The sequence below is a fragment of the Macadamia integrifolia genome, unplaced genomic scaffold, assembly GCF_013358625.1.
Source record: "Macadamia integrifolia cultivar HAES 741 unplaced genomic scaffold, SCU_Mint_v3 scaffold865, whole genome shotgun sequence".
NCBI classification, from domain to species: domain Eukaryota; kingdom Viridiplantae; phylum Streptophyta; class Magnoliopsida; order Proteales; family Proteaceae; genus Macadamia; species Macadamia integrifolia.
Genome location: NW_024870562.1, coordinates 128064 through 147718, shown reverse-complemented (window position 1 = coordinate 147718; position 19655 = coordinate 128064). Strand labels below are relative to the sequence as shown.

The following is a 19655-nucleotide window of genomic DNA, read 5'->3' as shown; positions in this document are numbered from 1 at the left end:
GCCATTACTGTACTAACTGATCAACCACTGAGAAAGTCACTTCACAACCCCGCATAACGAAATGTATGGTAAGTTGGGTTATCGAGTTAAGTGAGCACAACATTGAATTTTGACCAAGAAGCGCAATCAAGGGTCAGACGCTGGCTGATTTCCTAGTAGAATGTACACAAGCCAAAGAAGCGCCAGAGCTTGAGGCCAAGTTGAACAGAAAGTGGGAGCTCTTTGTTGATGGGTCTAGTACCACAGCGAGGAGCGGCGCAGGACTTATGCTGAAAAGCTCTGAGGAATTCACGATACAGTACACCCTTAGATTTGCATTCCTTGCAACAAAAAACGAGGTAGAGTATGAAGCCTTGATTACGGGAATCAAACTGGCAAACAAACGACTTAGTCATATATAGTGACTCCCAACTAATCGTGAACCAAGTCAATGGGCAATACGAGGCCAAAGAAGAGAGAATGGCCAAGTATTTGAAAGAAGTATGTCGTCTGGTGATCAGTTTTAACATATTTGCGATGGTATAGATCCCGTGGGAGGAAAATGCAATAGCAGATGCCCTCTCCAAACTAGCTACAGCAGAACTCGAGGACTGTGCAAGATCGGTATATTTTGAAGTACTAGACCAACCTACCTATGAGCAAGAATTGCTGTGCAGCAATACATAGAAATCCGAGTCAAGCTGGATGGGTCCCATCGTGGATTATTTACGTGACGGACGTCTCCTAAGAGATCAAATAGAAGCAAGGGCAGTCAAAAGGAGAGAAGCCAGATACACCCTCCAGGGTGGAGTACTTTACAAAAGGGCAATATCTTGACCATTGCTGAAGTGCCTGCCCTCGAACCGAGCTGAAGAGATGCTTTGCGAAGTCCATGAAGGAATTTGTGGGGGACACATCGGGGGAAGGGCACTGGCCTATAAGGTGTTACGCCAAGGATTCTACTGGCCAAACATGCAACAAGATGTAATGAAGTTCGTCCGACAGTGCTTTAAGTGTCAGGTACACGCCCCAATACCACACGTCCTGGCTACAGATCTTAGTTCCGTAATCTGTCCGATCCCATTCGTAATGTGGGGAATGGATATTCTAGGACAGTTCAAGAAAGGAAAAGGGGGTGTCCAATTCTTGATTGTCGCTATTGATTACTTCACTAAATGGGTGGAGGCATGTCCCCTAGCCAGAATCACTAAGTAGTAGTGGAGAAGTTCGTGAGGGACGACATCATATACCACTATATTGTCCCAAAGGTGCTGGTCACGGATAATGGTCGACAATTCGACAATCGAAAACTCGGGCTCTTCTGCAGTAACTTTAATATTGATTTTTGAAACACTGTTGTAGCACACTTGCAATCGAACGGTCAGGCAGAAAAAGCCAACCACATACTTCTAGATGGAATAAAGAAGAGGCTGGATCAGGAGCAGAAGAACTGGGCAGACCAGCTACTCAGTGTACTTTGGGCGTATCGCACCTTAGCTCAGACTCCCACAAGAGAGACGCCATTCCGGTTGGCATATGGGACTAAAGCATTAACCCCTGTGGAGGTAACCGAAGCCTCGTTCCAATCAACAATGTTCGAAGCTTCACAGAACGAAGCCGGGCTCTAAGCAAACAATGACTTCATAGACGAAGTTTGGGAAGAAGCACTTGTATGAAATGAAACCTACAAGCAGAAAGTCTGGCAGTATCACAACCAAAGGATCAAACCACGGGGATTCATAGTTGATGACTTGGTCCTCAGGAAAGTAGTTGCAGCAGACCCAAGAAGTGAAGGCAAGCTCAGCGCGAACTGGGATGGCCCTTACATAGTCTCCAAAGTGGTACGCCCCGGTACATACCACTTGCAGACTCAGGGGGGAATAGCTATACTAAAAGCATGGAATGTTGAAAATCTCAAAAATTTTTACCAGTAGACAGTTTTATCAGTAGATTGCATTGAAATCCCATCAATTGGGTGTTAGTCTTGTAGATTTTATACTTTCAGCACCTTAGCTTCCATATCTCAGTTATTCAATTTTTATCACGGAGCGGATTAGATTCTATTTCGAAGCAATGTATTTGTCCCAAGTGCATACCACACATCAATATACTATGAAGCTTCTCCCAAATATCTAGCTCTTCTAAGACTGAGTACAGCTCGTCGGCATCAAAGACCGAGCTCCAGCTCGGCACTACTCAAAACCAGACCCAAGTTTGGCGACTCAAAGACGTTAACATCTAAGGCACAAAGACCGAGCTCAAGCTCGGCAGCAACTAAGATCGAGCTCCAGCTTGACACCACAAGACCAAACCCTAGTTTGGTGACTCAAAGACCTTAACATCTAAGGCACAAAGACTGAGCTCAAGCTCGGCAGCAACTAAGACCGAGTTCTAGCTCGGCACCACAAGACCAGACCCTAGTTTGGAGACTTAAAGACCTTAAAAACTAAGGCACAAAGACCGAGCTCTAGCTCAGTAGCATCTAAGACCGAGCTTCAGTTTGGCACCAACAAGACCAGACCCCAGTTTGGAAACTCAAAGACCTTAACAACTAAGGCACAAAGATTGAGCTCCAGCTCGACAGCCACTAAGACCGAGCTCCAGCTTGGCATCACAAGACCAGACCCTAGTTTAGTGACTCAAAGACCTTAACATCAAAGGCATAAAGATCGAGCTCAAGCTCGACAGCAACTAAGACCGAGCTCCAGCTCGGCACCACAAAGACCAAGCCCTAGTTTGGCAACTCAAAGACCTTAACTAAGGCACAAAGATCGAGTTCTAACTCGACAGCATCTAAGACCGAGCTCAAGGTCGGCACCATCAATGGGACCTTACCCTAGTTTTCACAACTCAAGACCTTAACACCTAAGGCATGAAGAACTAGCTTCAGTTTGGCACCTTTAATCCTAAATCTGGATTAGGCATACTTGTACAGCGGTCCCAGTCTAGGTCCAACATGATGCTTCGCCATACAAAGACACACAGGACCGAATCAAGTTCAATTGAAAAATGGAACTATGTTACAGAAACTGAAGAAGCACAACGAGGGAAGAAAAAAAAATTTCATTAATGGAGGGAAGAAACCCTCAAAATTTACATCAACTCCCAAATGGGATTTTACAAAAGAAGAGAAGCAAGAAGATTACATAGCTCCCACGATGGGAAAAAGGAAAAAAAGAAAGAAATAAGACAAAAAAGAGAAGCACAGCATCAATACTGCAAAAGCTGGGGGGCTGGATTAAGAAGGAGCGAGTTGGATCACTTGGTAGCTTTAGGGTCAGCTTGGGTCACCTCCTCACCGACCATAGCCTGACCAACGAGTTGTACAGAGGGAGCTGGGGTAGGAGCGCATTGCTCATACTTAGAGAAATCATAATCAGGCGTCTTGCCAAGAACGAACTGAATAGCGTCTTCTGAGCCAGCCTGAAATGAGGAAATGTTGACCTCAACTAGCTATTTCTGACCAACTTTAGAGTTCAGCCACCTCTTAGCGGCAACCTCATCATTAGAAGTCAGCTCGGATTGATGTTTCTTCTCCAGCTCAGAAATCTGAGCTGAGTGTTCAATTTCTTTCTTTTTGCTGGCCTCATGAGCTTCGGCCAGCTCGCTCTGGAGTGGTGTCTTTCTCTTTGACAAGGTCGCTGTTGATCCTGAGCTACTTAGCCACCTCACGCTCCAGCTCGCCAGCCCTCTCCTCATGGTCTTTCGCCCTCTGCTCCTTAGATCGGGCCTTTCTCTTCTCATTCTCCAACTGGCTTGTGGCTATATGAAGATCCCCCCACAGGCGCTTTACCTCATCATCCAACTTCTCACGGGCAACGGCCACGTTCTCGAACCGACTAGCGGCCTCCACCACATAAGAGAAAGTCTGCATTTATCCAATGGAGCCATGAATACTAGGAACTCAAATAAATACAAAGGGTAAGAGGCGAGAAATACTTACGCCCCCCATTCGGACGTAGACCTGCTCCACGAAGTCAATGTCAGGCAACTTCCTCACCTGGATAACATCCTTCTTAGGATGGCTACGGCGGCACCAAGTCCGAGCTGTCGAGGGGTCCAGAATAGTGTTGTTCTCTAGCAGGTCCACCCAGGGGTCTGCGGGCTGCTTCCCCGTTCGAGCCACCTTTGGAGGGTTTTTGTGCTGCCCCTCGTCAACTGGCAAGTGCCTCCTTTTTTGGCCGTCAAATCTTGCCCCAGCTCGATTCAGGTGTGCCAGTCTACCCTGGCTCCTTCTCTACCACGCCAGCTGGTTCCTTCGCCTTCCTAGAGCCCGGAGCCCCATGCCAAGCTAAATATTATACTAGAGGGGGCATCTCCTTCCCTTGCTTGCCCCCAATAATAAGGGACGAGGACTTGTTGCTCGCACTAGCGAAAGGGTTGACCTTCACCCCCAGGTTGGGGCTCGCCATGGCCTTGCCCTTGTCACCGGCCTTCTTGGCAGCCTGATCGGTCATGTCTTTCTTCCTCGCCTCCGCTGCCACCGCGGCTAGGGCCTTATTGTCTACCTTCACATTAACTATTGCAAGACAAGAAAGAACCAAGCTTTATCAATACTGGGAACAGGCTAAAACATAAAAAAACTGAGTTGAACCACAACAACCGAACTCTATCGGACCCTCACCAAGGACTTCACTCAGCTCAAACTCCCAGAGGAAGTCTTCATCCTACAGCATGCGAACATCCACAGCCTCTCCACCCAAACACATTTGAAATGTTTGGAGGTCAGCTGGGGAGAGCTTGGGTGCTCGGTTCAGCACGGAGTGGGTGGGCTTGACCCAGCTGCTCTTGAAGGGGTTCACCTCCATCGCCATATAGAAGTACCTCTCCTTCCACTTCTTCACCGAGGAGGGCATGTTGAGGAATATCTTCAGGTCGCTGTAAGGACCGTCCCTCTCCCTTTTGGTGAAATAGTACCACCCTGAGTTGTGCCTCTTCACCAAGAACATCTTCTTGAACAGATCCAGCGTTGTGGTTTGACCAGCTTCGAGACAAACACCTTAAAGCCAAGAACAGTCTGCCATGAGTTAGGAGTCAGTTGGCTGGGAGTGAGGCACCAGTGTTCCAGGATCGAGCTTACCAGCTCAGGCACAGGAATTCTCAGGTTGCTCTGGAAGGCCACATTGTAAAGGGAAACCTCATCCCTAGAGGTGTCCACTCATTTATTCTCGTCTGGGACGCGCATCACCACGTAATCTGGGATGTCGTATCGGCTCCAGATCAGGTTGAGCACCTTGGGCATTAGGATGCTTGGGGTATTCACCGTGGTCTTCTTCTCTCCAGAGGAGGAGGCAGAGCCTTCCCCCTCGGACTCTGCCCGACCGGCCTCAAGGACTTCGGCACCCGAGGGGCTCGTACCTGGAGTACCTGCTACCATGGCACTGGGGGGCTGAGCTGAGGCAGACGAGCCAGCCCCAGCCCCAGCCCTGCTCAGGACGGTCTTTGGTGAGACCACCTCTATAGACTCAGAGCCCAAGCTGCTGCCCGAGCCCAAGCTGCCGTCAGAGCCAGAGCTGTTGTCAGAGCCCTGATTGTTGGAAGTGTCATCACTAGAGGACGAAGGATAGGGAACGGGGCACTCAGGGTGATTTTCCCCAGGCCTCACAGTAGTCAAGGGGGTTTGGTTGGGTGAGTCTAAACCATGCACAGATGCCATGTTGATCTTAATTGGCCCTTGTCTCCATATAGACGATATGTCACCTTCAATTTCAAAACTGAACAGAATAAATGATTTACCCAATGGGGCTAAGTTCACTCTACCTTTCAGGTTCCAGGCTTCCTTGGCAGCACTACACACATCATTCATCAATACGAATTGGAAGTTAACTCTACCTATCAATGCAAAATTAAAGCTTTGAAGCTTTTCTTCATATGCCTCTTGAGGGATAACTGTTGGGAAACATGTCCACACTCCTTGCCATGTTTTGGTGTTAACAAACAAACATACATCTTTAACTTGATTGTTAAAGTGTGATTAGCTTGAAGAAACCCTTAGAAGATCGAAGGTCGAATCAAGACATGAAGCTAAGCTTAAAGACATGAAACAGCAAACAAGAAGGAAAGAAGATGAAAGGCTAAAGAATGGAAGATTCAAGTGAAGAAGAAGACCACTAGGATAGATTAGTTATTTTTAATGTAATTTGTAATTTCCACATACTTATATGCACTCACCTCATGCATGTGCATTGCATCATATTAGAATGACCATAGAGCATGCTTGAGTAGGTATGGAAAATTTCTAAGTGGTATGCAACACACAGTAACCTAACTCAAGGGTATTTATGGAATCTTAAATTTATTATCAGGAGATGAAACCTTCATAGAAGTTGTAGGAAATTGAGTTGTGATTCCAACACAACTGATCTCAAATCAATCCAAGGTCGGACCAAAAAGTTATAGTCAAAACACTGGTGACTGGTCAGTATGACAGAACTTGTCATGTTGGCGGTCGACCGGCTGGAATCCCCGGTCGATCGGAACCATCCGAGACCATAGGCGATCGATCGTCTGGAATCCCCGATCGACCGGATCTGTCCGAGACCATAGGCGGTCGACCGGCTGAAAGTTTCGATCGACCGGTGCCTGTCTGGAAGTACTCCAACGACTATTTTATTGCCTACAACGGCTCTTAGCGGTCGACCGGCTACCAATGGCGGTCAATCGGTATATCCAGAATATGTCCGTTAGAGCTTGATTCCCTACCTAAAATGCTTTACTAAATTCACCTATAAATACCCTAATCACTCTTAATTAATTATTGATTAAGAAAGAGCTTTAAGAGCATTATTGCAAGCATTAGAGAAGTTTATTCTACTTGAGTTATTCAGTTACACAAATCCCAAACAAGAGGCTCCAGTCTTAATCAAAGTCCTCTACTCTCTCCTGTGCAAGTCAAAGCCGTAAGAGAGGACTTTACATAAGGTGCATCACTCATCATTTATTATTCATTCTCATTTGCACCATACTTGAGGTATTCCTCTTATTCCACTATTTATTATTTTCTATTTTTTTTTACAATTCTAGACTGTACTTAGGATTGTAAGGATACTCTTATCCTAAAAAGAGAAAGGTCTCTCTCTACCTCTAAAAGAGATTGTGAAGGCGTCTCTCTGCTTGAAAAGGAGATTTGTAAGGATACTCTTATCCATAAAAAGATTATAAAGGTTTTTCTTCCCTACCTACTGTACTGAAAGGGAGAACTAGTGGAATACCTTACAAGAGGATTCTTGTAGGGAGTGGACTAGACTCAGATTGAGTTGAACCACTATATATCTTGTGTCGTGGTTGTTCTTATTTTATTTATTCAGTATTGTTTTTAAATTACAATCATACTTGTGATCTATACATCGAAAAGAGTTAAATTCCACTAGTATAACCTATTCACCCCCCCTCTAGGTTATTTCAATTGGTATCAGAGCGGGAGCTCAATTTATTTAAGACTATATCATCTTAATAGTGAGTCAAAGACCATGACCACATTCCAAGGACCACCAGAAGGCATGAACGCCTCGAGACCCCCGTACTTTAATGGAGAAAAATTTTTTTTCTGGAAGTATAGATTCAAGAATTTTGTGTGTGGTCATAACATTCTTGTATGGAGAGCCATAGAGAATGGACCATACACTATCACTAAGATAGCTGATGGAAAGACAGTACCTAAGGATGAAGGAGAATGGACAGCTGAAGACATCACCCTCATCCAGTACAACTTTCGTGCCATTACATTCCTTCAATGTGCCCTCAATGAACAAGAGTTCAACCGAGTCATTGCATGTGACACGGCTAAAGAAATATGGGATATGCTTCTTGTCACACACGAAGGTACAGCAGAGGTAAAAGAAAGAAAGGTAGATCAACTTGTCTCTGATTACGAGTCATTCTCTATGAAAGAAAATGAGTCAATAACTTCTATGTTCACTAGATTTACTGACATTGTGAATAATCTTAAAGGTTTAGGCAAGACTTATACTAACGCTGAAAAAGTCAGAAAAATCTTAAGAGCCTTACCTGCAGCTTGGAGACCCAAGAAAAAAGCAATCGAAGAAGCCAAAGATTTGACGAAAATCTCCTTGGACTACTTGCTTGGATCTCTCCAAATGCATGAAGTAGAGCTGAATGCCGACAAACCAAATTCTGAGAAAAGGAGAACCATAGCGCTAAAATCAACTCAACCTATCGAAGAAGTAAGTGATGATGAAGAAGATGAAGAAATCGACATGGAAAAGGAAATTTCACTCATCACGAGGAAATTCAACAAATTCCTCAAACAGAAAGGAAGATTCCAACACAAGAACAAATCCTATGGGGAAAAAGGTAAAACAAAAATTAAACCTGAGGAAACTCCTACTAAAGACATAGTGTGTTTTGAGTGCAGAAAGCCTGGACATTTTAGAACTGAATGCCCAAATAAATCAAAAAGAAAGGCCTATGCAGCTACATGGGACTCAAGTGATGAAGAGAAAAGTGAATTTGGAGAAGAAGTCACCAACCTCGCCTTGATGGCCATCGGAGATGAAGAACAAGAGGTATGTGAAATTCAACCTGAACTTTTAGTAAGGGACCCTAATGAGGAACTTCAAGAAGCCTTCGAGGCCTTATATGAAGAAAGTATAAAATTAGAGTCTGATAAAAGTAAACTTGAAAATGAGGTTGAAACACTAAATAAGAGAGTGGAGGCACTAACCTCAAAGGTAAGTGAACTGGAGGAAGAAAACTTTAAGTTGAACTCCACCCTCTGCACCTTTACCCAGGGGCAAAAGAACCTTGACAACCTTCTTGGTTCTCAAAGGAAGAGTCCAAATGAAAGAGAAGGACTGGGTTACAATGGACAAAATCCATATAGAAATCCAAGAAGGGTTGACCAAAGAAACCAACCATCCACCTCCTACATTAAATGTAGTTTTTGTAAAAAGACTGGACACTCCATAAAACAGTGTCACCTCAAGAAAAAGCCCAACTCTCAAACTGAGAGATCAAGAGTAAACCATGCCTACTACTACACACCCCTAAGAAGGCAATATAGGCCTCAAGAAAACTCTAAACCTATGCCCAGGTATAGAAAAACCCAACCTCATAGAGAGTACTCTATTGAGAGGCCCCAAAGGTAATTCCAAGGATACAAGAACTATCCTAGTAAGACTTATAGACCGCAAGGGAAAAACCAAACCCAAGGACTCTATAGATACTATACTTCAAGATCTAATGGATCTTATGAAAATCAGAGGACTCAAAGAAACCTAAGGCCATTCCAAAGGCAGAACCAAAATCTTAAAAAGTACAAAACCATTTGGGTTCCAGTCGGGAAGTTTGACACTAACAATGGTGGACCCATGAGATTATGGGGACCAATGTACGATTAAATTTCTGTTATAGGTTTGCTTGAAGAATAAGGTGGAAGCTGAATGGGTCATCGACAGTGGATGCTCCAAACACATGACATCCAACAAGAACCTATTCTCAAGCTTACGGGACTATGATGGAGGATGGGTCTCCTTTGGAGATGACAACAAAGGAAAGATCGCTGGTATTGGAAAAATAAAACTTGGAGGTATTTCAATCTCGAACGTTTACTTTGTGAAAAATTTGAACTACAATCTCCTAAGTGTAAGTCAATTATGTAGTATTGGATACAAAGTAGAATTCAATGTCTCCCACTGTTGTATTAAAGATACAAATGATAATCTAATACTAAAAGGATCTAGGAAAAACAACATTTATGTTTGTATACTTGATGAAGTAAGTTCCTTAAATGCATGCTTGGTTTCTAACCATAGTGAATCTTCATTATGGCATAGAAGACTTGGACATATAAATGTCAAGTTGATTCAAACCATAGCATCCAATGATCTTGTGAGGAACCTCCCTAAAATCAAGTATGAAAAAGATAGCTTTTGTGATGCCTGTCAAAAAGGCAAACAAGCCAAAGTTTCCCACAAGTCGAAAAATATTGTCTCTTCCTCTAGACCATTAGAACTACTTCATCTAGACTTATTTGGACCTATCAACATATCTAGTATGAGTGGTAAAAATTACACATTTGTAATTGTTGATGACTACTCTAGGTACACTTGGACTGTTTTTCTGAAAAATAAAAATGATGCCTTTGATGAATTTGCAACTCTATGTAACAAATTGCAAAATCAGAAAGGGTATACTATAACCTCTGTTAGGAGTGACCATGGAGGAGAATTTGACAATATAAGTAAATTTGACTTATACTGCAACAAGTATGGTATTGGCCATAACTTCTCCGCTCCTAGAATACCTCAATCAAATGGAGTAGCTGAAAGGAAAAACAGGTCATTACAAGAGACTGCAAGGACTATGCTTAATGAATACACTTTGCCTAAGTACTTTTGGGCTGAAGCTGTAAATACAGCATGTTATGTACTAAATAGAATAATCCTTAGACCTTTGCTTTCTAAAACACCTTATGAACTATATTTTGGTAAAATACCAAAAGTAAACTACTTTAGAGTATTTGGATGTAAATGCTTCATCCTAAACACCAAAAACCATCTTGAAAAATTTGATGCAAAATCTGATGAAGGAATATTCTTAGGATGCTCACTCAATAGTAGGGCATATAGAATTTTTAATAAAAAATCTTTAATGGTTGAAGAGTCTATGAATGTAAGATTTGATGAAGCTTTACCTAATGATTTAAATAAATCTCTTGCTGATGATGATGATATTATTGATGAACTTAAGAACAAAACTAATGATATTTCTCTTAACGATTCAAATGATGTTACCATAGAAAAATTAGAAACACTACCTAAGGAAGTCATTCCTCATAGGAACCATCCCCTAGAAAACATCATAAGATATCTAGATGGAGAAATCCAGACTAGATCTAAAACCCGAGAGGTATACAATCACACTGCATTTATCTCAAGGATCGAACCCAAGAACATAGAAGAAGCGCTAAAAGACAGTGATTGGATTATAGCTATGCAAGAGGAGCTTCACCAGTTTGAAAGAAGCAAGGTATGGGAACTTGTCCCTAAACCTGACCACCACACCATCATTGGTGCTAAGTGGGTCTTTCGTAATAAACTGGATGAAGATGGGAACATAGTGAGAAATAAAGCACGATTAGTTGCCAAAGGGTATAACCAGCAAGAGGGAATAGACTATGATGAAACCTATGCACCAGTAGCAAGGTTGGAGTCCATTAGAATGTTACTAGCTTTTGCATGCCATAAGAACTTTAAACTATATCAAATGGATGTCAAAAATGCCTTCTTGAATGGATACATTCAAGAAGAGGTATATGTTGCTCAACCTCCCGGCTTTGAAGACCCTAAGTTTCCAAACCATGTCTATAAACTTGAGAAAGCTCTATATGGACTCAAACAAGCCCCTAGAGTTTGGTATGAGAGATTAAGTACGTTCTTGATAGAAAGTGGCTTCTCAAGAGGGAAGATTGACACAACCCTGTTCGTGAAGAACCTGAAGAATGACATACTCATTGTTCAAATCTATGTAGATGATATCATTTTTGGCTCAACTAACGAGAGAATGTGTACTAAATTCAGTAACAAAATGAGCAATGAATTTGAAATGAGTATGATGGGAGAGTTAAATTTCTTCCTTGGACTTCAAATAAAACAGACTGATAATGGAATTTTCATAAATCAAAGCAAATACACCAAGGAGCTGCTAAAGAAATTTGACATTAACAGTCAAAAATCTTCAGACACTCCGATGAGCTCATCCTTGAAACTAACCAAGGATGAGGATGGACCTTCTGAGGATGTAACTAGATATAGAGGCATGATTGGAAGCCTTCTATATCTAACAGCAAGTAGACCTGACATCATGTACAGTGTATGTGCATGTGCTCGGTTTCAAGCTGATCCCAAGAGATCACACCTCACTGCTGTAAAACGAATTTTTAAATATCTGAAAAGCACTTGTGATGTTGGGTTATGGTACCCCAAAAACCAACCCCTTGACTTGGTCAGCTTTTCAGATGCTGATTTCGCAGGTTGCCATATTGACAGAAAAAGTACCAGTGGTACTTGTCACTTTCTCGGCTCTTGCCTTGTCTCTTGGTTTAGCAAGAAACAAAACTCCGTTGCTTTATCTACCACAGAAGCTGAATATGTTGCAGCTGGTAATGTTGTGCTCAAATCCTTTAGATGAAGCAAACTCTCCAGGACTTTGGAGTGCGTTTCAAATCTTGCCCAATCATGTGCGATAACACCAGTGCCATAAACTTGAGTAAAAATCCCATTTTACACTCAATGGCAAAGCACATTGATATTCGACACCACTTTCTACGAGACACCATTCAAAATGGTGATGTCTCTCTAGAATTCATTGAAACTGATAAACAACTCGCAGATATATTTACTAAACCTCTTGGTGAAGAGCGTTTTAGTATCCTAAGGAAGGAACTTGGCATTTGTAACCCGTTTGGCTGAATAAACATTTCTTTTTGAAAATTCTTTTCCTAAAACCCCTGACTTGAAAAATCCTTTCCACAACCATAAAGTTTTTGTGTTCTAAAAATTTCTTGGAATCAAACCGGTCGACCTCCAAAATATACCGGTCGACCGCCACTGACCGAATGGTTTGCCGATCGACCGCCAAGGACTTCCGGTCGACCGCCTCTAACCGAAAGGGATACCGGTCGACCGCCACAATATACCGGTCGACCGACGCCGCCGAAAATTCGATTCTTCACTCTTTAAAATCAACTTTTTAACCCAATTTTTTCACAACTTTGGAATCCTATTTGGTCTAAAACCCTATTTCGACTATTCATCTCCCAAACCCCTAGCCTAGAACTTCATTCCACCCTATAACTCTTGAGATTCATTCCTATTCATCTCCCAAAACCCTTGCATCTCTTTCTCTCTTACACCTCTAATCATCATGGACTCTCACCGCCCAAATAGAGGTAAGAAAACCGTGGCTCATAAAGGAAAAAGGAAGGCCTCTGACAAAGATCCATGGTTCTCCTCCACCATTGCTCAAGAATCATGGGATCTCTACATCTCTCGCAACATAGAGCAAGGTAGGACCATCAATACCGACTCTTTATCCAGGTATGACATCAAAGACCTTTTTGATGCTTTGGGATGGGGTAACATTCTCAAACTTGACTCCCATTGTTATCCCCATTTAGTCAAAATGTTCTTTTGCAACCTTACCTTCTCTGGTGAAGGTGACACCCTTATGGTCCATTCCTATGTTAAGGGCGTTCCAATAGACTTCGACATCCTGATTTTAGGAGAAATCCTAGACATTTCTGTGATAGGGGACCTCAAGTACTACCAATCCAAGACCTACATAGAACAATTCATGGATGTTGACTGTGTGTATTCTAGCATTATGAAGGAATATGCTAATACACACAAAATTAAGGCTAAAGAACTTACGGATATAGGGAGGATTGTCAATCTTATCATCTCTTACAACATTCTCCCAAAGAGTGGTCATAGAGATGAAGTCTCCCCATTTCATGCCTATCTTACCTACTGTGTCTACAAAAGTGTACCCATCAACCTTCCTTACATCCTGCTCAAAACAATGATTACCCATGGTGATAGACTTCAAAATGGACATCTACCCTATGGACGGATGATTTGCCAAATCATGGACCACTTTCAAGTAGATTTTTCTAGTGAATCATTTGACCCATTTCCCCAAGAGATCAATATTTCCACCATTCGCAAAATGCATCTTCTTCCCCAGCAGTCCACACACTCCAAAAAGGCTACTGCTGGACCCAGCCAGCCACAACAACCAGGCAGTGATGAGACCTCAGCCTATGCAACTGTTGCTGATCTTCAGAAAGTTGGAAACATCATCCTTGCTCAGTTGGCAAAAATGGAAAGAAAGCAGAATGAGATTCTCAAGCTCCTCCGTAACGAAGAGGACGCTGAGGATGACGAAGAAGACAATGACGAGACGGACATGGAGGATGAGGATGCAGCAGATTAGAACTTACGTTTTCTTCTTGCAAATTTTATGTTTGTTTCAGTCGCTTATTATTATATACTTTGACATTTATGGAAAGTTGAACTTATACTACTTTCTATGTGGCACATACTCAGGGGGAGTATTTTTTTTTTGTCGTTTTGATTACCTTTTTGCTTTTGTCAGAAGATTTACTTCTGACAATGACAATGATAGTATGACAATGACAATGATAGTATTGGTATCAGTATGACAATGACAATGATAGTATTGGTATCAGTATGACAATCACAATGATAGTATTATCTTTAAACTGTTTATGGAAATGACTTTATCTATCCTTGTTTACTTTCTGGCTCTGTATTTCATTATCCTATTGATCTTTACACAGAGATAGTCAAATTATTTCTTGTATTTGGTTTCATTGTCTATGTTTGTTTGTCATCACCAAAAAGGGGGAGATTGTTGGGAAACATGTCCACACTCCTTGCCATGTTTTGGTGTTAATAAACAAACATACATCTTTAACTTGATTGTTAAAGTGTGATTAGCTTGAAGAAACCCTTAGAAGATCGAAGGTCGAATCAAGACATGAAGCTAAGCTTAAAGACATGAAACAGCAAACAAGAAGGAAAGAAGATGAAGGGCTAAAGAATGGAAGATTCAAGTGAAGAAGAAGACCACTAGGATAGATTAGTTATTTTTAATGTAATTTGTAATTTCCACATACTTATATGCACTCACCTCATGCATGTGCATTGCATCATATTAGAATGACCATAGAGCATGCCTTGACTAGGTATGGGAAGTTTCTAAGTGGTGTGGAACACACAGTAACCTAACTCAAGGTATTTAGGGAATCTTAAAGTTAGTATCAGGAGACGAAACCTTCATAGAAGTTGTAGGAAATTGAGTTGTGATTCCAACACAACTGATCTCAAGTCAATCCAAGGTCGGACCAAAAATTTATAGTCAAAACACTGGTGACTGGTCAGTATGACAGAGCATGTCATGTTGGCGGTCGACCGGCTGGAAGCCCCGGTCGACCGGAACCACCCGAGACCATAGGCGGTCGACCGTCTGGAAGCCCCGGTCGACCGGACCTGTCCGAAACCACAGGCGGTCGACCGGTTGAAAGTCCCGGTCGACCGGTGTCTGTCTGGAAGTACTCCAACGGCTATTTTCTTGCCTACAACGGCTCTTGGCGGTCGACCGGCTACCAATGGTGGTCGACCGGTATACCCAGAATATGTCCGTTAGAGCTTGATTCCCTACCTAAAATGCGTCACTAAGTTCACCTATAAATACCCTAATCACTCTTAATTAATTATTCATTAAGAAAGAGCTTTAAGAGCATTGTTGCAAGCATTAGAGAAGTTTATTTTCTACTTGAGTTATTCTATTACACAAATCCCAAACAAGAGGCTCAAGTCTTAATCAAAGTCCTCTACTCTCTCCTGTGCAAGTCAAAGCCGTAAGAGAGGACTTTACAAAAGGTGCATCACTCATCATTTATTATTCATTATCATTTGCACCACACTTGAGGTATTCCTCTTATTCCACTATTTCTTATTTTCTGTTTTTTACAATTCTAGACTGTACTTAGGATTGTAAGGATACTCTTATCCTAAAAAGAGAAAGGTCTCTCTCTACCTCTAAAAGAGATTGTGAAGGCGTCTCTCTGCCTGGAAAGGAGATTTGTAAGGATACTCTTATCCATAAAAAGATTGTAAAGGTTTTTCTTCCCTACTACTGTACTGAAAGGGAGAACTAGTGGAATACCTTACAACAGGATTCTTGTAGGGAGTGGACTAGACTCGAATTGAGTCGAACCACTATATATCTTGTGTCGTGGTTGTTCTTATTTTATTTATTCAGTATTGCTTTTAAATTACAATCATACTTGTGATCTGTACATCGAAAAGAGTTAAATTCCACTAGTATAACCTATTCACCGCCCTCTAGGTTATTTCAACGGTGAGGTATGGGTCTTCCAATAAAGATGCAAAAGAACTTTGTATAGATAAAACTACCATATTTGATGCAGGAAAATCACAAAAGAAGAGTTTTCAATCGAAAATCACAAAAGAAGAGTTTTCAATCTTCCCATAATCCCTATCAGACCCAAGGCATGAATCGTGCCCCCAGTGGAAATCCTCAATCTGAGGAGCTGAAAATCTCTCCGGTCGATAGGATGCGATTTCCAGCTATTGTTTGGTCCTCCCTAAGAAGTAACACAGGATATTTGCTGCCTGCCAGATTTTAGAGATCCTTATCTTTATGATCAACATGTTAAAGCTATTGTCACCTAAAATTTCATGTTTTTGGATGACACAAAGTGCAAGGACAAATAATTTCTAATGACCAGTGTACTCGAACAACTGCAATGGCCTCTTCTAGAGTTGTGGGTCCAAAACCTCGCACATGAATCTTCTTGAAAAGCTGCTTTTGTGGAAGGTTGTGTGCTCGAACAAATTCAGCAGATATGAAGTTTATTTTTGCTCCGGTATGAACAACTGTATGAACATCGTGCAAAAGAGTACCCTTCGGTCTGAAGAGAAGAGCCTTGTCAACTAGTTTATTTGAAAAAGGTGAAAGACTTGCTGAATGAGCTTCTACATCCTCATCACCATAGCCGAACATATCATCTTAATTGAGGGGATAAGGATATAAAGCAAACTCATCATCACTTTTCTCAATTGGTTGCTTCTCTGTGGCATTCACAGCAAAGTTGTCAAGGCGTTTTTTAAGGGGCTAAGCGATGGATGCCGTATTGTATGCAAGGAAGGCGGTCGCATTAGGTTATAAGGCGTCGCCTACGCCGCCTTAGACGCCATATGTGGAAAGTCGTATGCCTTGGATACTTTTTTTTCCCACTTAAATAATTCGTTTGTATATTCGAATTGTAGTGTTTTAAAGTGGTGCTTGTATATTCTAACTGTAGTGTTTTAAAGTGGTGTGGTGCAGTTTTTAAAGAGGTGCGAGATGCATGGAATCACTCCTTAAGTGAACCAAAAAAATAAATAAAAAAGATAGAAAGAAAAAGGGGGGGAAATGTGAGAGCCCCATTTCATGTTTCTCTCTCTCTCGATACTGTGCTCCAGCCTCCAAGTCTCAAACCTAAAGAAGAAATTTGCTCCAGCCTCCAGACTTGTATCGATTGAGAAGTTGGACTTGGCATTCGGCATTCAGGTATGCTCCATCGATTTTTTTTTTTTCTCCTTGCTACAACTTCTTGTTTCTCGTTTCTTCCCTTCTTTCTCATTTCTGACTCTCTTCTTCCTCTGTTTCTTCTTCTTCCTCCTTTGCTTCGTCTTCTTCTGTTGATTCTTCGTCCTGCTGCCAGTGCTTTTTTATTTATTTATTTATTTTCTTTTCCCCTCTGGTGTTCTACGACTGCTTCTTATAGAGGCTGCCAGTGCTTTTTTATTTTTATTTTTTTTCTTTTCCCCTCTGGTGTTCTGCGACTGCTTCTTATGGAGGCTGCCGGTTCTTTCTATGCTTCTTCTTCTTCTCTGCTTCTTGTCCTATACTGGCAGCACTGCTGCTAGTGCTTTTTTTTTCCCCCCTGCTGTTGTAGGTAGACATAGACTGTATTATGATTGCATGATTAATTGATTGCACTTCTCTACTTCTTCTCCTGCTAGTGCTATTTTCTCCCTGCTGCGGTAGGTAGACTGTATAGTGCATTAGTTCTTATTATTTTTTAGATTGTAGAGTGCATTAGTGGCAGTGCAATGCTTCTTCTCTTATGAATTTCTTTTACTACTGTTGTGCATTACTACTGTTGTGCATTAGTGCAATGCTTCTTCTCTTTTTATCTTTTATTTTTTGTTACTTAGTTTCTCTTATTGTTGATCCTTATGTTTGTGTAGTTTATTCAAATAGATATGGCTACTAGTGGTAGTGGCGGGCCTACTGCTAGCACTGGAGCATCAACATGTGATCCAAGCAAAGATCCAAATAGGAAGGCCAAATCAAAAGACCTCGAGTGGAAGTATGGATATTGGTCATATCTTAAAGATAAGAAATTAGTGCGATGTACACTTTGTGGAAAAGATGCCAAAGAAGGAATCAAAAGGCTTAAGCAACATTTAATTGGTGGGTATGGAGATCTATCAAAGTGCCCAAAAACAACTGCAGCAATCGCTAGAGAGATGCATGAGGCTATAATACGAAATCAGAAGAGGAAGCCAGATGTCTTTGATGAGGATTATTCTGTTGATCATCAACAGGGAGAGGATTTTCCTGTAGAGATAGAAAGTGGAGGCGAGTTGCAATCTGGTGCACCAAGGCCCTCAACTATAGACTCCTCAAGAATGAACCTTGTGCCAAGCTCTGGGACAGCTTCCAAAAGGAATAAAGCTAATGTTATTACACCAACGGCAGTAAAGGGTCCAACAGATTCTTATCTTCGACGGACTCCTGAAGAAATAGTTGGTGAGAGGAGGTCTAAAGGTTCTACCCAGACAATACAGAGCAGCTTAAGATCAAATGCAGATAGAAAGAAAACTAATGCATATGTTGCAAACAGGTTTTATGAAGCTGGCATCCCATTCAATACAATCAAGTTAAGGAGCTTTGAGGAGATGGTTGAAGCCATTGCGCAATTTGGGTCAGGATATAAACCCCTTTCTTATCATGAGTTGAGAGTGCCCTTGCTACAGGATGAAAAAGCTAAGATTGAATGCTTCAAGAAGAAATATAAAGATTACTGGAAAAGGTACAGGTGCACTCTCATGTCTAATGGGTGGACTGACAAGAGAGGAAGACACTTGATTAATTTCCTCGTTAATTGTCCATTGGGGACTTATTTTATGGGCTCTGTAGATGTATCTAGTGATTCTCAATATGCAGACATGTTATTTCAGTTGCTTGATAGCAAAATTGAAGAATTAGGGAGGATAATGTGGTACAAGAGTAACAGACAATGCAGCTAATTATGTTGTAGCTGGCAGAATGTTGATGCAAAAACGGAATAAGCTTTATTGGACTCCTTGTGTAGCTCATTGTTTGGACCTCATGTTAGAGGGTATTGGTAAGTTGAAAGCTTATAAAACAACAATAGAGAAAACAAAAACAATGACAAATTTTATCTACAGACATTACAAACTTGTTGATGCTTTGAGGAAAAAAACAAATGGGATAGATCTGGTGAGGTCTGAAGTTACAAGATTTGCTACCTCATTCTTGACACCAAGGTTCACGGTATCAAGTTTCGACCTCTTGGGAGACCGAAATTTCACTGGAAACCTGAAAAATTTCAAGGATACCAGGGAATTTTTCTGATATGGTGGAAACTTAGGTTTCGTCCCTCAAATAGTGTTTTTTTTTTTTTGTCTAATTTTTTGTGTACAACTTATTTTAATCCATAGTTTTTAAGGCGACGGAGGCGTTTGAGGGTCTTTCGGAGCGCCTTAGTGATAAGGCGGGCATAAAGCGCCGCCTTATTGACTAAAGCGTTCTTGTCTAATTTTTTTATAAAACCAATCTATTTGGCTCAAATCCTAGTTGAATCCTATTACTCATTTGTTAAATAAATATTAAAGGTTCATATTCATCCCAATGTAAGATATTCATCAAGAACACAAATCAATAAAGTGAATAAACTAAGTTCATCTTCATCAATCATCAATCATCATAACATATTAACATATAATATAAATACATAATTATGAAACAAAATTATAAATATAAAGAAAAGAAGACATAAAAAATAAAAGTATTTATTATACTTACCTCTA

At 41.4% G+C, this 19655-nt stretch overlaps 1 protein-coding gene across 1 annotated transcript; it reads left to right on the top strand.

The window, feature by feature from the left end:
• Positions 1-17801: 17801 nt before the first annotated feature.
• Positions 17802-18851, top strand: LOC122070253. Its single transcript, XM_042634378.1, has one exon. The coding sequence runs from the start codon at positions 17802-17804 to the stop codon at positions 18849-18851; it is 1050 nt and encodes a 349-aa protein (XP_042490312.1).
• Positions 18852-19655: the final 804 nt, after the last annotated feature.